This window comes from Leptopilina boulardi, unplaced genomic scaffold (genome assembly GCF_019393585.1).
Source record: "Leptopilina boulardi isolate dan_hultmark-lab unplaced genomic scaffold, ZJU_Lbou_2.1 LbouV2_384, whole genome shotgun sequence".
Taxonomy (NCBI): domain Eukaryota; kingdom Metazoa; phylum Arthropoda; class Insecta; order Hymenoptera; family Figitidae; genus Leptopilina; species Leptopilina boulardi.
The window spans coordinates 2,168,854-2,187,358 of record NW_026137956.1 but is presented as its reverse complement, the minus strand read 5'-3'; the positions used below and the strand labels follow the sequence as shown (position 1 = coordinate 2,187,358).

The 18,505-nt window shown below is 29.4% G+C and overlaps 1 protein-coding gene across 2 annotated transcripts in view; it reads right to left on the bottom strand.

Moving 5' to 3' along the window:
• Window positions 1-3,607, bottom strand: part of LOC127288336 (transcriptional activator cubitus interruptus) — a 79,535-nt gene extending 75,928 nt beyond the window's left edge. For both annotated transcript variants that reach the window (XM_051315728.1, XM_051315729.1), the window contains exon 1: window positions 2,596-3,607. In XM_051315728.1, the coding sequence (XP_051171685.1) occupies window positions 2,596-2,849 (254 nt within the window). In that variant the 5' untranslated portion in view covers window positions 2,850-3,607. The remainder of the gene's footprint in view (window positions 1-2,595) is intronic.
• Between the last annotated feature and the right edge of the window lie 14,898 nt (window positions 3,608-18,505).

Here is an 18,505-nt window from a genome sequence, read left to right as displayed (position 1 = left end):
CGATTTTAAAGTAGTTGATTTTAAAGCAGAAACATCCAATTTTAGTACAAAAAATTATAACTATAGTTATAAGATAGTTCCGCACAAGTTTAAAACAAGTTTCAATATTTTAATAAACTAATACTAACAAGTTTAAAACTAGTTTCAAGAATTTAAAAACCAGACTAAAAAGTTTAAATTTATTTTCTAATCGGTTTAAAATTTGTTTTAACCATTTTTAAGGGTTAAGAAGTAGTTACAACCAAATTGCATGTTTAAAACTAATTTTAACAAGTTTAAAATAAGTTCTTGCATGTTTAAAGTCGGTATTTTTGCGTTTAAAATTACTTGCAATTAATACAAATACAGTACTAACAGTTTCAACTTAAAAACATATTAGATATCAAAAAAAGCTTAAAACCATTTTCAACAAGATTCTAAACTATTTAAAACAAGCTTAAAAACTAGTTTAAAAACAATTGTAAAATTTACATAAAGTATTTAAATTTAGTTACAACTACTGCAAAATGTGTTTAAACTAGTTTTAAAATAGTTTTCACTAGTTTGATATAAAAATTTTAACTACTTCAAAAATAGTTTTAACAAATTCTAAAATAGTTCCCACCAGTTTCAAAATAGTTTTAAACCAGTTCTAAAATAGTATTTACCAGTTTATAACCATTCTCAATATAAATTTTGAAAAACTAATTCTAACAAGTTAATTCTGTTAATGAATATATATTCCGCAATCATTTTTTAAACCCCCCAATGGAAATATAGAACCGATTTTCGGTCCTAACAGACAGTATTATAAAATTTATTTTGTCACTTTTAATATTTGACAGTAGATTTTGTTTAACGTCTGATAAAATCCTTTTGTTCCCGTTTCAGTAGTTTTAGGTACTCAAAACCTTTTAAAAACATTCCAGCGGAAATGTATCAATTGGAATATTTACGGAATGTTCATCCGTAGAACCTTTTAAAATCATTTTAATGGAATATTTCAATTTTTAATATTTCCGGATGGTTCATATTCGTAGTATCTTCGAAAAAACATTTCCGGTGGCATATTTTAATTGGAAATATATTTACGGAAGGTATACATTATCCTCAGAATCTTCCAAAATTATTCCAGAGGAATATTTAAACTTGAATGTTCCAGGAATGTTTATTCATAGAATTTTCTAAAAATATTCCGCGGTGAAAAGTGTTTCAACCCAGTGGGAAATTGCCAATGGTAACTATTGGTCCAATATTGGGCCACTCTTTTGCCAATAGTAAATTTCCCATTGGGAATTGAAATATTCACGAAATTTTCATTCGTATAGAACACCTACCTAAATCATTTTATTAACCCATTTTAACACAGAAAATTAAAAGGCATTAAAATAAGCTGCAACGCTTATTATTTTAATCCATTTTGGTATTAAAATAAGCAAAATTGGATTAAAATAATAAGCGTTACAGCTTATTTTAATACCTTATAATTTTTTGTGAACGGAATATTTTAATTTGATTATTTCCGGACGTTTTATTTCTATAAAACCTTCCAAAAACATTCCCACAGAAATGTTTCAATTGGAATATTCAGTAAATTTTTATCCGTAGAACCTTCCAAAATCATTTTAAAGGAATATTTTAATTCGGATATTTTCGGATATAGTTTATCCGTACTCTCTAAATTTAAATCAGCGGAATCTCGCTGATTCTCAGCTATAAGTATACCACTGATTCCAATCAGCTAATATGCACTGATGAATTAGTGGAATTTCACTGATTTTTCAGCGTATATCCGCTGATTGGTACCAGTGGTATACTTATCGCTGATTCAAATTTAGAGAGTAGAACCTTCCAAAAGCATTCCAACGGAATATGTATATTTCAACAGGAATGTTTTTACCCATCTTTAAGGATTGAAAACCCAAATAAAATAATCCGTAGAAAGTTTGCAAACAATCCGCAGATTTTCAACCTACTCTTGTTGGAAGAAAATCCAATGGTTTAAAACAAATGTAAAAATCTTTGTATTCTTTGTTGAACCACCAAATTTTCAACCGCTAAAATCGCTATAAAATCCAATTCGCTAAAAAGTCTGCAACTTGCTTTTGATACTTTTATTATCTGCATCTTTTATTTAAAATCTGCTAAAATCTTTTTGCTCTTCTTTTAGTGTACTTTTAGGTATACTCGCACAGAAAGAAAATATTTATTTTGCTTCTAATTAATATTTGCTTTAGAAACTAACAAAGAATATTTTTAAATATGTTCCTACACCCATTTAAACTACTTTAAATTAACAAGTTCTTTATTTCAAAATTTAATGGAACACTCTGTATAGGGACACAGAAAATTAAAAGGCATTAAAATAAGCTGCAATGCTTATTATTTTAATCCAATTTTTCTTATTTTAATACCAAAATGTATTAAAATAAGCAAAATTGGATTAAAATAATAAGCGTTGCAGCTTATTTTAATGCCTTTTAATTTTCTGTGGAAGAGTATTAATTTAATTTTGATATCTAAAATCGGTACTATTTCAGTACTTTCACAGTTTACAGTGAAGAATTTTCATTTTTCGCTAAAATAATAGAAAAAAACAATAAATTGATGACTTACGGATGAGGTGGTGGTGCATGAAATACAGCGGCCGCTGCCGCCGCTGCGGCTGCGTGATGTTCCCATGCTACAGCAGCCGCTGCCGCCGCCGCTGCAGCAGCTGAACCATGTCCATGATGAGGATGAAATGGCGACGGTGCTGGGGGATGTGGATGCGGATGAAATGCCGCATGAAAAGCCGAATGTGGATGATGGGGTGGCGGTGGCAATAGGGAAAATGCCTCCTGATGATAAGCCACTTCCTTTTCAGGCATTTCTCTTTCAACCGTCGCTCACCTTTTTCTTAATCAAATTTTCTTCTTTTTCAAAAATTATACACCTCCAATCAAGATAACACTTTCTTTCCAATCCACTCTCTCATTTCTCCCAACATAGTCCATTCGATTTTAATTAATGTCTTCATTCACCTTATATGTAAAGTTTTCTTTTTAGAAAAAAAACCTACTATTCGCTTACAAAAATAATACTTTTGTCCTCTCAAGTACAAGAAGATGACATTGTCTCATTATTTTCTTTTTTATTCCGTTTATGGTTCGTTTAAAAAAAAATTTTTAAATAAAGGACTTGATTTTTAGGAATTTTATATTTCGAGGGAGTATTTTATGAATGAATAGCATCCAAAAATAGGGGTAAAATTTTCTTGAACTTGGAAATCTGTAAATTTTTGGAATTTAAAAACACTTATTCCAAATAATTTAAAAATTGAAGTAATAATCCAGTGCTTGTTAAAATACACATCACAAAAATACACTCACATATCCGTAAAAATAAAAACGTGTCTTCAGTATTAAACCGAAATCCTTGGTAAAATCCTGGAGCACTGATTTAAAATAAACACTTTGTATTTAAATAAAAAAAAAAATTTTTTTTGCACTATACATATACACCACTATTAGCAATTAATGACTCCGCGGTCACACGTTGACACGAGTTTAGCACTTATTAAAAGCAGCAAACCGGTCATCGGTGCTTATAGTTTGGCGGATATGGCGGTACTGAGTCTGACTGAGTCCTTCTCTGAAAGAGGGGTAAGTCATGCCGAAGCAGTCGTCGTGCATTCTCAGTGGGCGTGCGACGGAGAGATTTCAAGAGAAAACTCAAAATAAGAGCGAGAGAGAGAGAGAGAGAGAGAGAGAAGAAAAAGTGAGTAAAGGACGGTGTACAAGATGAACTCTGGATGGAGTTTTTTAAAGTGAATCAGTGAGAGGAAGAAGGAGAAACCGATTTGATAGAGAAATAAAGAGAGAAAGAGAGAGAGAGAGAGAGAGGGGGGGGCTAAGGAGAAAAAGAGATAAAGAATGGGTCCATTCCGGAAGTGGGAATGAGATGAAAAGATGATGTGGAGGGGTGCTCTCCGTTTATGGAAAGAGAGAGAGAGAGATAACCAACAGTGTGTTAAGGAGCAAGATGGCTCGTACCCATGGAAGAGAGGGAGAGGGAACGCGTGTCAGTTCGACAACTCAACTAGCACCAGCCGTGCCTGACTCCCACTACCACGACACCGAACCTCCTCCTCCTCCTTCTTCTTCTTCTCCTCTCGGATCCCTTCCACAGGATTTGACTCGTGGTGTATGTATCTTTCTTTCCTTTACCACTCGTCGTCCCTTCGAAGGGCCTTATTTCTCTCTCTCAAATGGTGAACACTCTCGTGTGTATTCTCTCAACTTAAATCTGTTTGTTGAAATTATTATCGGATTGTATATATATACATATTTACCATTTGAGAATATAATGATATATTTGAAAAGAAAGTTTTTGGCAAAGAACATATACAAAACTGGTTTACAAAGTTTGAAGGACACTTAAGGTATCACATCGGTAAAACCGTTTTCTATAGATTTTCTTGAAAATTTTACCATATATTCTTATTATCATTCTTGACAAATTTGCAAAATATGAAGAATTTTTGCCGTACGAAACCAGAGATATTAGCAATCAAAGTTGCTTATTTTGCATGGGAGACGGGACTAATGTATGGGGGAGAAGTACATTTTCATAAATATCATCAGAAGTTTTCTATAAATTTTTTTCAAAAACTAATGTTGAATTCACGAATAAATTTGGAACTAAAATATACAAAGAAATTTATAATTTACCGTGCCGTTTATTTGTAATTATAAATTAAAAATTTTATTTCATGACGTCATTTGCAATATATAGCACACCCGCCACTTTGATGTGGCAACATCGCAGGATGGTAACATTAGTTAGAGAGAGACAGTAGTCCACAGCAGTCAAAGCGAGACTTATAGCGACGTTGTCAAACCTCCTACTCCTTCCAATCGCTGCTAGTGTGGGGTATACGTGTACGAGTGTATTTGTAGAAGTAGGTACAGTAAGGGCTGAGAGTATAGGGAGTTGAGGGCGAAAGTATAGTGCGGGAAGTAGTAATGCGAGCTACAAACTTTTGACTCCGATTAGTGCCGATGTGATACCTTAAAGAAAATTGTTTGGTGAAAAAAAAAAAAGTATATCAATATATATGTTTTAGCGAGTATATAAAAAAATACAGTTGATGCGGGTTAATTTTTTTTAAAATAGTACAAATAAGTTTAAAACTTATTTTAACCCCTTCGCAGTCTGGTAGAAAAACCGTTTGTGGCCCAAAAACGATCCAAAAAAAAAGTTTCCAAAAAAATAACATATCATCGTATTGAAAGTTTTTGGGATCGTTGAATACAAATTTAAGATCAGATTTAAAAAATTCATAATGGCGGAAAAAATTTTAAATTAATTCTATTCGTTCAAAATTCAGTACTTGGTGGTTTTTGGAGTCGTTGAATTAAAATGAATTTTAAAATTTGGATTCATAGACTCCAAAAACCCCCAATTACCGAATTTTGAACAAATCGAATAAATTTTTTAATTTTCCGCCATATTGGTTTGCCATTTTAAATTTTTTAAATTGGGATTCAGCAACCCTCAAAAACTCCCGAGTATACCAAATTTTGAACGAATCGAATCAATTTAAAATTTTTTCTGCCATATTGGATCCGCCATTTTTAATTTTTTAAATCTGACCTCAAATTTGGATTTAGCGACCCCAAAAACATTAAAGAAACCATTTTTATGCAAATCTGGTCAATTAAAAATTTTTTTGGACTTCATTAAGTCCGAAATTCAAAATGGCGGACACAATTTTTGTATCTTATTGTGACATTTAATAAAATTTAGTATATAAGTACTTTTGAGGTCAGGTTAACAATCAATGATTCCAAAATCCCCTGAGTACAAAAATTTAGCCAAATCCGATGAATTTAAAAAAATTATGTTCACCATTTTGGATCCGCCATTTTGAATTTCGGAATACTAATGTCAGACTCGTAATCAGCAACCCCAAAAACCCCCGAGTGACAGATATCAAGCAAATCGAATCAATTTTTTTAAAAAAAGTCAGCCATTTTGGATGCGCCATTTTGAATTTCTGAAAACTAATGACAGATTCGTAATCAGCGACCCCAAAAAATCCCGAATGACAGATTTCAAGTAAATCAGAATTAAGTTATTAAAAAATTTGATCCAATTTTAAATAATTTTTTTTATTTTCACGTATAAAAAAAATTTTTTAATAAATTAATTTAAATAAATATAAAATGAAAATTTTTGTTTTAATACAGTAATTTAAAAAATTTTATTTAAATCAAAAAAAAAAAATAAAAATAAAACATTGTCATATTGATACCTATATCAATTTTTGTCAGTAATTAAAAAATAATTTTAAAAAAACATGAATATTTTAGAAAAGAAAAGAAAACAATTATGGTGAACAAAATGTTTATAGAAAAGGAGAATTTAAGGAGACAGAAAGTTTAAAAATAATTGTCAAAAAAATTTACAAATTCTAAAAAAAATTTTTAATGAATTAATTAATTCTTTTTATGAATGAAAAATAATTTACCGAATTTGACATACAATAAAAAATTGTAATGCTAATGGAGCAAAATGGCGGACATATTTTTCGCTGATTACGAAATTGATATTAGTTTTTCAAAATTCAAAAAAATAATTATGTCCTCTTCCGCATCAACCAAGAGGTAGAACATTAGACGCGCTCATTAACGTGCTTCCCCATTGCACGCAGTTTGTTCAATTACAAATTAAAATTATTTTTATTCAATTTGTAATTAAGGTCAAAATGTGCATTAGGCCTAACCACGCCTCAGAACAAAATATATTACTGCAATAGTTGAAATAATATTAATATTGCCAAAATTTTATTTGGACTGTGGGAGACCTTAAAGAAAAACATTCCTTAATATAAAACATATAAAAAAACATTAATTATTAAAACAAGTAAAGAAAAAAACCATTATTAGTAAAACATAAAATAGAAAAAACATTCATTAGTAAAACCTGTAAAGAAAAAATTCATAATTAGTAACCAGAAATAGAAAAAAACATTCATTAGTAGAACCTGAAAAGAAAAAATTCATAATTAGTAACCTGAAACAGAAAAAAACATTTATTAGTAAAACCTGAAAAGAAAAAATTTATTATTAGTAACCTGAAACAGAAAAAAACATTCATTAGTAAAACCATGGTAGAATAAAATCATAGCGCTAGCTAGAACTGATAGACACAGTTAGGTAGCACAATGAATTTTCTCTACCAAACAACCTGAAAAGAAAAAAATTCATTAGTAAAACCAAAAAAGGAAAAACATTCATTAGTAAAACCTGAAAATAAAAAAATTTATTATTAGTAACCTGAAACAGAAAAAAACATTCATTAGTAAAACCATGGTAGAATAAAATCATAGCGCTAGCTAGAACTGATAGACACAGTTAGGTAGCACAATGAATTTTCTCTACCAAACAACCTGAAAAGAAAAAAATTCATTAGTAAAACCAAAAAAGGAAAAACATTCATTAGTAAAACCTGAAAATAAAAAAATTTATTATTAGTAACCTGAAACAGAAAAAAACATTCATTAGTAAAACCATGGTAGAATAAAATCATAGCGCTAGCTAGAACTGATAGACACAGTTAGGTAGCGCAATGAATTTTCTCTACCAAACAACCTGAAAAGAAAAAAAATTCATTAGTAAAACCAGTATAGAAAAAAACATTCATTAGTAAAACCTGAAAATAAAAAAATTTATTATTAGTAACCTGAAACAGAAAAAAACATTCATTAGTAAAACCATGGTAGAATAAAATCATATCGCTAGCTAGAACTGATAGACACAGTTAGGTAGCGCAATAAATTTTCTCTACCAAAAACCTGAAAAGAAAAAAATTCATTAGTAAAACCAATAAAGGAAAAAAATTCATTAGTAAAACCTGTAAAGAAAAAAACATTCATTAGTAAAACCTGAAAATAAAAAAATTTATTATTAGTAACATGAAACAGAAAAAAGATTCATTAGTAAAACCTGAAAAGAAAAAATTCATAATTAGTAACCTGAAATAGAAAAAAACATTCATTAGTTAAACCATGGTAGATTAAAATCATAGAGCTAGCTAGCAGTGCTAGACATAGTTAGGTAGCGCATTGAATTTTCTCTACCAAAAAACCTGAAAAGAAAAAACATTCATTAGTAAAACCTGAAAAAAAAATTTATTATTAGTAACATGAAACAGAAAAAAACATTCATTAGTAAAACCATGGTAGAATAAAATCATAGCGCTAGCTAGAACTGCTAGACACAGTTAGGTAGCGCAATGAATTTTGTCTACCAAAAAACCTGAAAAGAAAAAAATTCATTAGTAAAACCAAAAAAGGAAAAACATTCATTAGTAAAACCTGAAAATAAAAAAATTTATTATTAGTAACCTGAAACAGAAAAAAACATTCATTAGTAAAACCATGGTAGAATAAAATCATAGCGCTAGCTAGAACTGATAGACACAGTTAGGTAGCACAATGAATTTTCTCTACCAAACAACCTGAAAAGAAAAAAATTCATTAGTAAAACCTGTATAGAAAAAAACATTCATTAGTAAAACCTGAAAAGAAAAAAATTTATTATCAGTAACCTGAAACAGAAAAAAACATTCATTATTTAAACCATGGTAGAGTAAAATCATAGCGCTAGCTAGAACTGCTAGACACAGTTAGGTAGCGCAATAAATTTTCTCTACCAAAAAACCTGAAAAGAATAAAATTCATTAGTAAAACCAATAAAGGAAAAAAATCCATTAGTAAAACCTGTAAAGAAAAAAACATTCATTAGTAAAACCTGAAAATAAAAAAATTTATTATTAGTAACATGAAACAGAAAAAAGATTCATTAGTAAAACCATGGTAGAATAAAATCATAGCGCTAGCTAGAACTGCTAGGCATAGTTAGGTAGCGCATTGAATTTTCTTTACCAAAAAACCTGAAAAGAAAAAACATTTATTAGTAAAACCTGAAAAGAAAAAAATTCATAATTAGTAACCTAAAACAGAAAAAAACATTAATTAGTAAAACCTGTAAAGAAAAAAAAATTAATTAGTAAAACCTGAAAAGAAAAAAATTTATTATCAGTAACCTGAAACAGAAAAAAACATTCATTATTAAAACCATGGTAGAATAAAATCATAGCGCTAGCTAGAACTGCTAGACACAGTTAGGTAGCGCAATGTATTTTCTCTACCAAAAAACCTGAAAAGAAAAAAATTCATTAGTAAAACCAATAAAGGAAAAAAATTCATTAGTAAAACCTGTAAAGAAAAAAACATTCATTAGTAAAACCTGAAAATAAAAATATTTATTATTAGTAACATGAAACAGAAAAAAACATTCATTAGTAAAACCTGAAAAGAAAAAACATTCATTAGTAAAACCTGAAAAGAACAAATTCATAATTAGTAACCTAAAATAGAAAAAAACATTAATTAGTAAAACCTGTAAAGAAAAAAACATTCATTAGTAAAACCTGAAACAGAAATAAGATTCATTAGTAAAACCTGAAACAGAAAAAAGATTCATTAGTAAAACCTGAAATGAAAAGATTCATAATTAGAAACCTGAAATAGAAAAAAACATTCATTAGTAGAACCTGAAAAGAAAAAATTCATAATTATTAACCTGAAACAGAAAAAACATTCATTAGTAAAACCTGAAAAGAAAAAATTCTTAATTAGTAACCTGAAACAGAAAAAAACATTCATTAGTAAAACCTGAAAGGAAAAAAATTTATTATTAGTAACCTGAAACAGAAAAACACATTCATTATTAAAACCATGGTAGAATAAAATCATAGTGCTAGCTAGCACTGCTAGACACAGTTAGGTAGCGCAATGAATTTTTTCTACCAGAAAACCTGAAAAGAAAAAAATAAATTCATTAGTAAAACCTAAAAAGGGAAAACATTCATTAGTAGAACCTGAAACAGAAAAAACATTCATTAGTAAAACCTGAAAAGAAAAAAATCATAGCGCTAGCTAGCATTATTAGACTTCATAGTGGCGCTTAGGTAATCTAACAGTGTTAGATAGCACAATGAATTTTTTTATACTAGAAAACCTGAAAAGAATAAATTCATTATTAGTAAAACTTGAAACAAAAAAACATTGATTAGTAAAACATGAAAAGAAAAAAAAATATTTTAAATGAGCACAATTTACACAAAAAATATTACAAAATTTTAGAATATTAGTAAATATTTTTCTTACCACGATGATTTTGCTGAAAGAAAAGTTAGTAAACAAGTACAAAAAATTTCTATAGTTTATTTACACTTTTATTTGTAAAAAATTAAGTTAATTTTTCCAAATAAATGTAAATGAACTAAGCATGTCTTATAGAATAATTAGAAGATAGCGACACTTTAAAAAAGATATATCATGCGAAATTACTATACAACTACAATCAAACTTACACAAAAAAAAAATTCTCTGCCTATACCTGTATTTAAAAAAATTACTTCACTCATTCAAAACTTATCGGCCTCCCTGGCTATATTTAAAAAACGCGAAAATCCTAAAAATGACGAATATTTTTTTCACATACCGCCCAAAGGGTCGATTACGTAACTTTCCCAAATCCCACATCTCACTTTCCACATTTTACATCCCACATCTCACTTCCTACATTTTACATACCACTTCCCACATCTCACTTCCCACATTTTACATCCCACTTCCCACATCCAATATCTCACTTCCCACATTTTACATCCCACATCTCATTTCCCACATTTTACATCCCACATCTCACTTCCTACATTTTACATCCCACATCTCACTTCCCACATTTTACATCCCACTTCTCACTTCCCACATTTTACATCCCACTTCTCACTTCCCACATTTTACATCCCACTTCCCACTTCCCACATTTTACATACCACTTCCCACATCCAACATCTCACTTCCTACATCTCACTTCCCACATCTCACTTCCCACATTTTACATCCCACATCCCACATTTTACATCTCACTTCTCACTTCCCACATTTTACATCCCATATCCCACATTTTACATCTCACTTCCCACATTTTACATCCCACATCGCACTTCCCACATTTCACATCCCACATCTCACTTCCCATATTTCACATCCCACTTCCCATATCCCACTTGCCATAAATCACATGCCACTTCCTATATTTCACATCCCACTTCTCACATCTCACTACGCATCTTTCACATACCACAAATGTGGGAAGTGAGATGTGGAATGTGAAATATGGGAAGTGGGATGTGGTATGTGAAATATGGGATGTGGTATGTGAAAGATGGGAAGTGGGATGTGGGGTGTGAAATATGGGAAGTGGGATGGGAAGTGGGGTGTGAAATATGGGAAGTGGGATGTGGGAAAGTTACGTAATAGACCTCCAGGTGCAATGGACCTACACTAGGGATTACGTCCCGGAACGTATCCGACACCTGAGCTTAAAATCTCTCTCACTCTCTCTCAAAAACAAATTGTGGGAAGAAATTAATAATTAAACCTTTAAATTAATTTAAATTTTTGATGCAGGAAATTTTTTTTAAAACATAAATTGATTTATATTTAAGTTTTTAATATAAATTTTATTCAATGTTTTTATTTTAATTCTTTAAATTTATTTTGTTTTCTTCAAATGAAATTTTAATTTTATTAATATTAATTTTAAAAAACATTTCAGTTTATTAAGAAATTGTTGACAGAATATTTTTTAATTTTTAAATTCAAAAATGTATTAACAATTTACAAAAAAAGGAGGGGGGGCATTACAAGAAACAATTATCCTGAAATATAAATAACAATTTACAATATTTTAAATGTAGAAATTAAAAATTTAATACATTTAAAATAATGCTTGTCATTTGTGGTAATGAATTTCTAAAATAAAATTTTAGAAATTAAACATTTCAGGGTGTGTCGCTACGTTCAAAATAAAATTCACTTGCCGATCGCGGATTCACCTCGGCGGAGCGATGGCAGCATCGCCTCTTCTGGACCAGTCCCCCAGTGGCCCCTCTTTTATGCGGGGAGACCGGGGAACTATGCAGGGGTCATGCTTTCTCTGCATCCTCCTTCCTGTCCTTCAGCCTGGAAAAAAAGAAACATTTAAGAATTAGAAACAAAAATTAAAAATTACAATTTTTCATACAATCAACCCTAGCAAAAAATTACACGTGTAGATTTGGCCACATGTAATTTCACGTGTAATTCGTACTTTGAATTTAAAAATTATTTTTTTAAAAAATTCCACGTGTAATTCATTCTTTGAAACATTCTTGAAATATCAAGAATTACACGTGTAACAGATATTTTGAAACTTTCTTGAAATTTCAAGAATTGTTACACGTGGAACTACGTACGTATAATCGATACATTGATATTTCTCGAATATTTTATAAACTTTTATAGGTAATTATGTGTAATTTATATTTTGGAATTTTTTTTAAAATTCCAAGAATTGTTACACGTGTAATTAAACGTGTATTTTATACTTTGATATTTCTTGAATATATTATAAACTTTATGTACATGAAGTTACACGTGTAATTCATACCCAGGTGGAAAAGTTACCGGTAGTCATTACCGCTCCCGCTACCGGAATATTCACTACCGATAGTCACGACCGGTAATTTTTCCGGAAATTACAATCAAAATTTATTACCAAATAACAAATTTTGATTGCAACTACCGGTAGTAACGAAAAAATTACCGGTAGTACCGGAAGAATTACCGGTTGTGACTACCGGTAGTCCCAGAAAAATTACCAGTAGTGGCTACCGGTAGTCCCGGAAAAATCACCGATAGTGACTACCGGTAGTAACGAAAAAATTGCCGGTAGTGAACCAGAAAAATTACCGGTTGTAACTACCGGTAGTACCGGAAGAATTATCGGCAGTGACTACCGGTAGTACCGGAAGAATTACCGGTAGTCCCAGAAAAATTACCGATAGTGACTACCGGTAGTACCAGAAAAATTACCTGTAGTAACTAGTGGTATTACAGGGAGAATTACCGGTTGTGACTACCGGTAATCCCGGATAAATTACCGGTAGTGGCTACCGGTAGTCCCGGAAAAATCAGCGGTAGTGACTACCGGTAGTAACGAAAACATTACAGGTAGTGACTACCGCTAGTACCGGAAAAATTACCGGTAGTACCGGAAGTATTACCGGTTGTGACCACCGGTAGTGGCTACCGTTAGTCCCGGAAAAAATACCGGTAGTGGCTACCGGTAGTCTAGGAAAAATTACCGGTAGTGAATATTCCGGTAGCGGGAGCGGTAATGACTACCAGTAGTCACTACCGGGAAGTTTTCCACCTCGGTACTTTAAAACTTTACACGTGTAACAATTCTTCAAATTTCAAAAAAGTTTCAAAGAATGAATTACACGTGTAATTACATGTGTAAAAAGTTTATAATATATTCAACAAAAATCAAAGTATAAAATACACTTTTAATTACACGTGTAACAATTCTTAAAATTTTAAAAAAGTTTCAAAGTATATCTATTACATGTGGAATTTTTTGAAAAATAACTTTCAAATTAAATGTACGAATTACACGTGTAATTACATGTGGCTAAATCTACACGTGTAATTTTTTTGATAGGGATGTTTTTTTCAATTATTATAATTATAAAATAAAAAAATCTTACCGTGGACACCCTTCGCCCATGCCCGATCTCCATCCCAGAGCGGCACTCGAACGGTGGTTTCCAAATTGGCAAAAAAAAATCACTCACAAGCGGTTTTAAGAATTTCGTACCCTCCCGGCGAACCACGTGTTAACTTAAAAAAAAATTTCATTTAATACGATCGCGGTTTTAAATATTACGAACACTCCCGAAATGAAAAAAATTATTTTTTTTTAAACAAAAGTTGAAGAAAATTACTTCCTAAATAACTCGATCGCGGGTTTAAAGAAATTGCAAACACTCCCGGTAGCTTACACTGACTCGAAAGAATTAAAATTTTTAATATCAGCTTCATAGTGATTCTTTCAAACTAAATAGCCCTCGGAGATCCCTACTTTCAAAGTTAAATTTCCATTTAGAAAATGTGAAAAATAACTGTAAAAATAGACCGAGTTCTAATAAGTTTAAAGACTTTTGTGTACTACAAAAAATACGATACCCTTTTTTACTTTCGCCCTTATTTTTGAAGTATGTAACAACCATGAGCCATCGAGGAGTAACACGTTCTCACGTGAAAAAATTCAACCCCTAAATATTACTCGATCGCGCGTTTAAAAAAAAATACGAAATACTCCCGAAAGGGAAAACACTGATTTTATAAAGAATTAAAAATGTTAATTTAATTTTCACGAACACGTGGTCGAAACGCCCGATGATATCTTGCGATTTTGAACCAATGTCAATGACCGACGCTAGAGAAATGATCCCCCACGCCATGAAATTGATGAAGCACAAAAGTAAATTTGAAACCACGTGGTCATACCTAAAGACGCGCGAGAATAATTTTAATTTTTGCACCAATCACGTTTAAGGCAATGAGGGGGATGTGAAAATGCGAGACTGAGAGGGCAGAAACGCGTCTATTGTTTTCTCTCTCACTCTTATTTATATCTAATATGTAATTTTTGATTAAATATCGTAATATTTAGTATTAAATATAAAAAATTATGCGGAACAAAAAAGAAATTTATTTTTTTAATTATAATGTATATAAACATAATATTACAATATAAGAATCAAAAATATATATTTTAGAAATATATTTATCCCCGCTCCATTTCCAATTCAATAAGAGTGACAAACATAGAAGAGCTATATAGTGGGTTGTTTACGGTTAACCATGGAATGTCATATATTCATAACAATAAAAAATAAACATAAAGTAAATAAAATTTTATATTTTAATGAAATTTTTATAAAAACATTTCATTAAATTAGGAAATAATTTTATTCAAAATTTTTAATATGTTACGAGACTGATGAGAGGGGATAGAAACACGTCACTTGTTTTCTCTCTCAATCTTTTTTATCTAATACGTAATTGTAGATTAAATATTTTATAATATTTAGCATTAAATATACAAATTATGCAACAAAAAAATAATTATTTTTTTTAATTAGAATGTATGTAAATAAACATAATGTTACAATATAATAATCGAAAAAAAAAATTATCCCCAACATTTCAAATTCAATAAGAGTGACAAAGATAGAAGAGACGCTTGCCTGATTTTCGCGCTACCACGCGACAAAATTGGCGCAATTTTTCATTTCAATTAACTTTAAATGTGACGCATTAAAAATTTTTTCTTTTACTATAATAAAAATTAATTTAATGCAATAAAAATACTGGAAATAAAATTTTATAGTTTTTATAAAATTTATTTGAATTAATTTTTTTTCAAATTTTTTTTATAATTATCCGAGATTGAGAGTTTTAAGCGAATTTAAAAATAGGTCACTTTTCAGAAAATATACATTGGATTTGGGTTTTCGAAATTTTAAATTTTGACCTTAAATTCGGATTCAGAGTTCAAAATACCTTAAATATCGTTAATGTGCATTTTAACACAAAATAAATGAAATTTTCTATTTAAATTGTAAAATAAATTCTTTTATATCATTATTCGCACACTATACAGGTATCAATTATATTTGTTTAAGTAATAATTAAATAATTATTTTTAACTAATAAACAATTTAAAAATAATAAAAATTACAAAATTTTTTTTTTCAATTTAGAGAACCCAAAAACTTTTATATACTATATAAGTTTTATAAAAATTTATCGAATAATAAAAAAAATACATGAAAAATTAAGAAAAGAAAACACAACAATTATGGGGAAAAAATTGTTTATAAAAGGGGAGATAGAATTTAAGAAGACAGAAAGTTTAAAAATAATTGTCAAAAAATTTAGAAATTCTAAAAAAAATTTAATGAATATTATTCTATATACTCGTATAGTTGCCATGGTAACAGTCACCTTAGCAAGCGTTACCATAACAACCGATTTCATGATAACCTTTACCATGGCAAACGTTACCAGGGCAAACATTTAAGTAATTGAAATATTTTTTAATTTGTCTTCATTAAATAGTGTATTAGTATTAAATAATTTAGTTGACTTGAATCAATTAAATAAAGTTATTGTATCAAATACTTTTTATTTGTTTCAATAAAACAAAATATTTGAGTGAAATAAATAAATTAATTGTTTCAAGTAAATCATTAATATCGTTTCAAATAAATATTTAATTGATTGAAATATTTTTTTATTTGTCTTAATAAAATAGTTTATTACCATTAAATAACGAATTATTTGTATTAAATAATTCAGTTTATTTGAATCAATTACATAAATTTATTGTATCAAATACTTTTTATTTTTATCAAATAAACAAAATATTTGAGTGAAATAAATGAATGAATAGTTTTAAGTAACTCATTATTTGTATTAAATAAATTTATTTATTCAATTCAATTAATTATTTAATTGAACCAAATACAATTTATTTGGTTCAAATAATTCATGTTATTTGAATCAAATACATATTTTTTTTATCCAAATAAAAAGTATTTGAATCAATTAAATATTTTTCAAATAATTTGAAATATTTGAATCAAATAATTTTTTTTTTCAGTGTAGAATACAATCTTAAAAGCAAATCGTGGAAAAAATTGAATTTTTAAGAAATAATTGATAAAATTTAAACCAAACATTATTGGTTTGGTTATATCCTTAATTTCGATAGGTTAAAATTTCAGCGGTCCCTTCTCTTAGAATTACTATTATTTTTCTTTAAACATTAGATACTCTTTTTTCGGAATACAAATAGAATTTCATAACCCAGATTCGTGATTATTGGGGGTAAAAAAAGTGTGTCTGTATATATATATATATATAGTACAAGATGAAAAACCTGGAGAGGAAGTGACACATCAGAATGAAGCAATTAGAACTGACAACAACTGGTCAGTTACGAGAGTTTGGTACTTTTTTTTCTATTAGATGCGATTATGAGCAGAAAAATAAATACGTTCTGGTCGGAAACCTGTGTCAAACCAACCGAGGTGCCGATTTCCGGTTGTTTCTCTAGCTCGATGTCCTTTCTTCGAAATATCTCGCCTTTCAAGTCATCTCCATCCCTTCTTCAATAACAATGGGAAGCTACATTGTATCCGCTTTCAGGTCCAAAAGAGAAGTCGAATTTTCTTTAAGATTTTGTAACAGATTATTTCCACACTCTATATAATTTCGAAACAAAATTATTATTTATAATCTCATTCTGCATATTATCCAGTATTGTTTTTTTTTTTAATTAAAATTTTTCTCTTACAGTAAAGAAAAGAAAATTTCACAAACAAAAAAAAATTGTTTTTCATTTTATAAAAAAATTTTTAATACTAGGGAAAGTGTATGAATTACTGCTGATGCGCCAATTACTGCGATTTTTATAAAATTAGTAAAACTTAATAATTGAGAACATAAAACTGTTTCAAAATGACTTTAAAAATTATTTCAAATGATATTTGATATTATATCCACTAATGATGCATATTTCGACTATTATCAAATTATTATTTATTCAAGTTACAATTGAATCTATCACAGTAATTAGAGCATGCGTATATTTTTCTCATTCTGCTATATTACTGTGGTCTATCCAGTCAATCTAACCTCTGAATCAACACTTTTAGCGTTGCAGTAATTGATGCACACCATTCGCAGTAATTCATGCAAACTTGCAGTAATACCAGCATATGCCATTTTTAAAAAAGTTAAAATTTTTAATAATATAGGATTTGTTATTTCTTCAACTTGGGATATATTGATAATATCCCGCAGATATCCTAGGGATGTCCTATGGATATCAAAAGGATCTCTTAAGGATATTCAAAAAATCGGCGGTTTGGATATCCTTTGGATATCCCATGGATATCTGAGGATATCCACAGGATATCTTCTGGATATCTCTATAGACTTTCATAAATGTCCTCCAGATATCCTATAGATATCGTCAGGATATCCCACAGATATTTTCGGGATATTCTCAGTATACCTTCTGGATGTCAATAAGATATTCTCAGGATACTGTTTTTAAAGTCATTATAAGACTACGAGTGAGAATATTCTGTGAATTAAATTTTATATAAATAAAATAAAATGCAACTTGTTTTTCGAGACAGTTGTTTAATTTGAAAAATTATTAACTAATTTTTTTCTCATTCGTGATTCATTCCTTTATTCATATGCTTAATATTGTTAGAAAATAAATTGGCTTTAAACAATATAAATTCTTCCACGCAAATAACGAATAACTATTAATATTAATTATACATTAAGTGCATGAGTTTATTTAAAAACTTTGAAAAATGCGTTTCAAATCTTCATTTAAAATAAATTAGGAGCTCATAAGATTTTTGTTTTTATTATATTATTATTCATTATATTAGCTTAACAATTTTAACCTTTAAAAATATATGTTGAGATATTAAATATCCCGTGAATATCCTAAGAATATCCCACGGACATCCTGAGGACATCCTATGG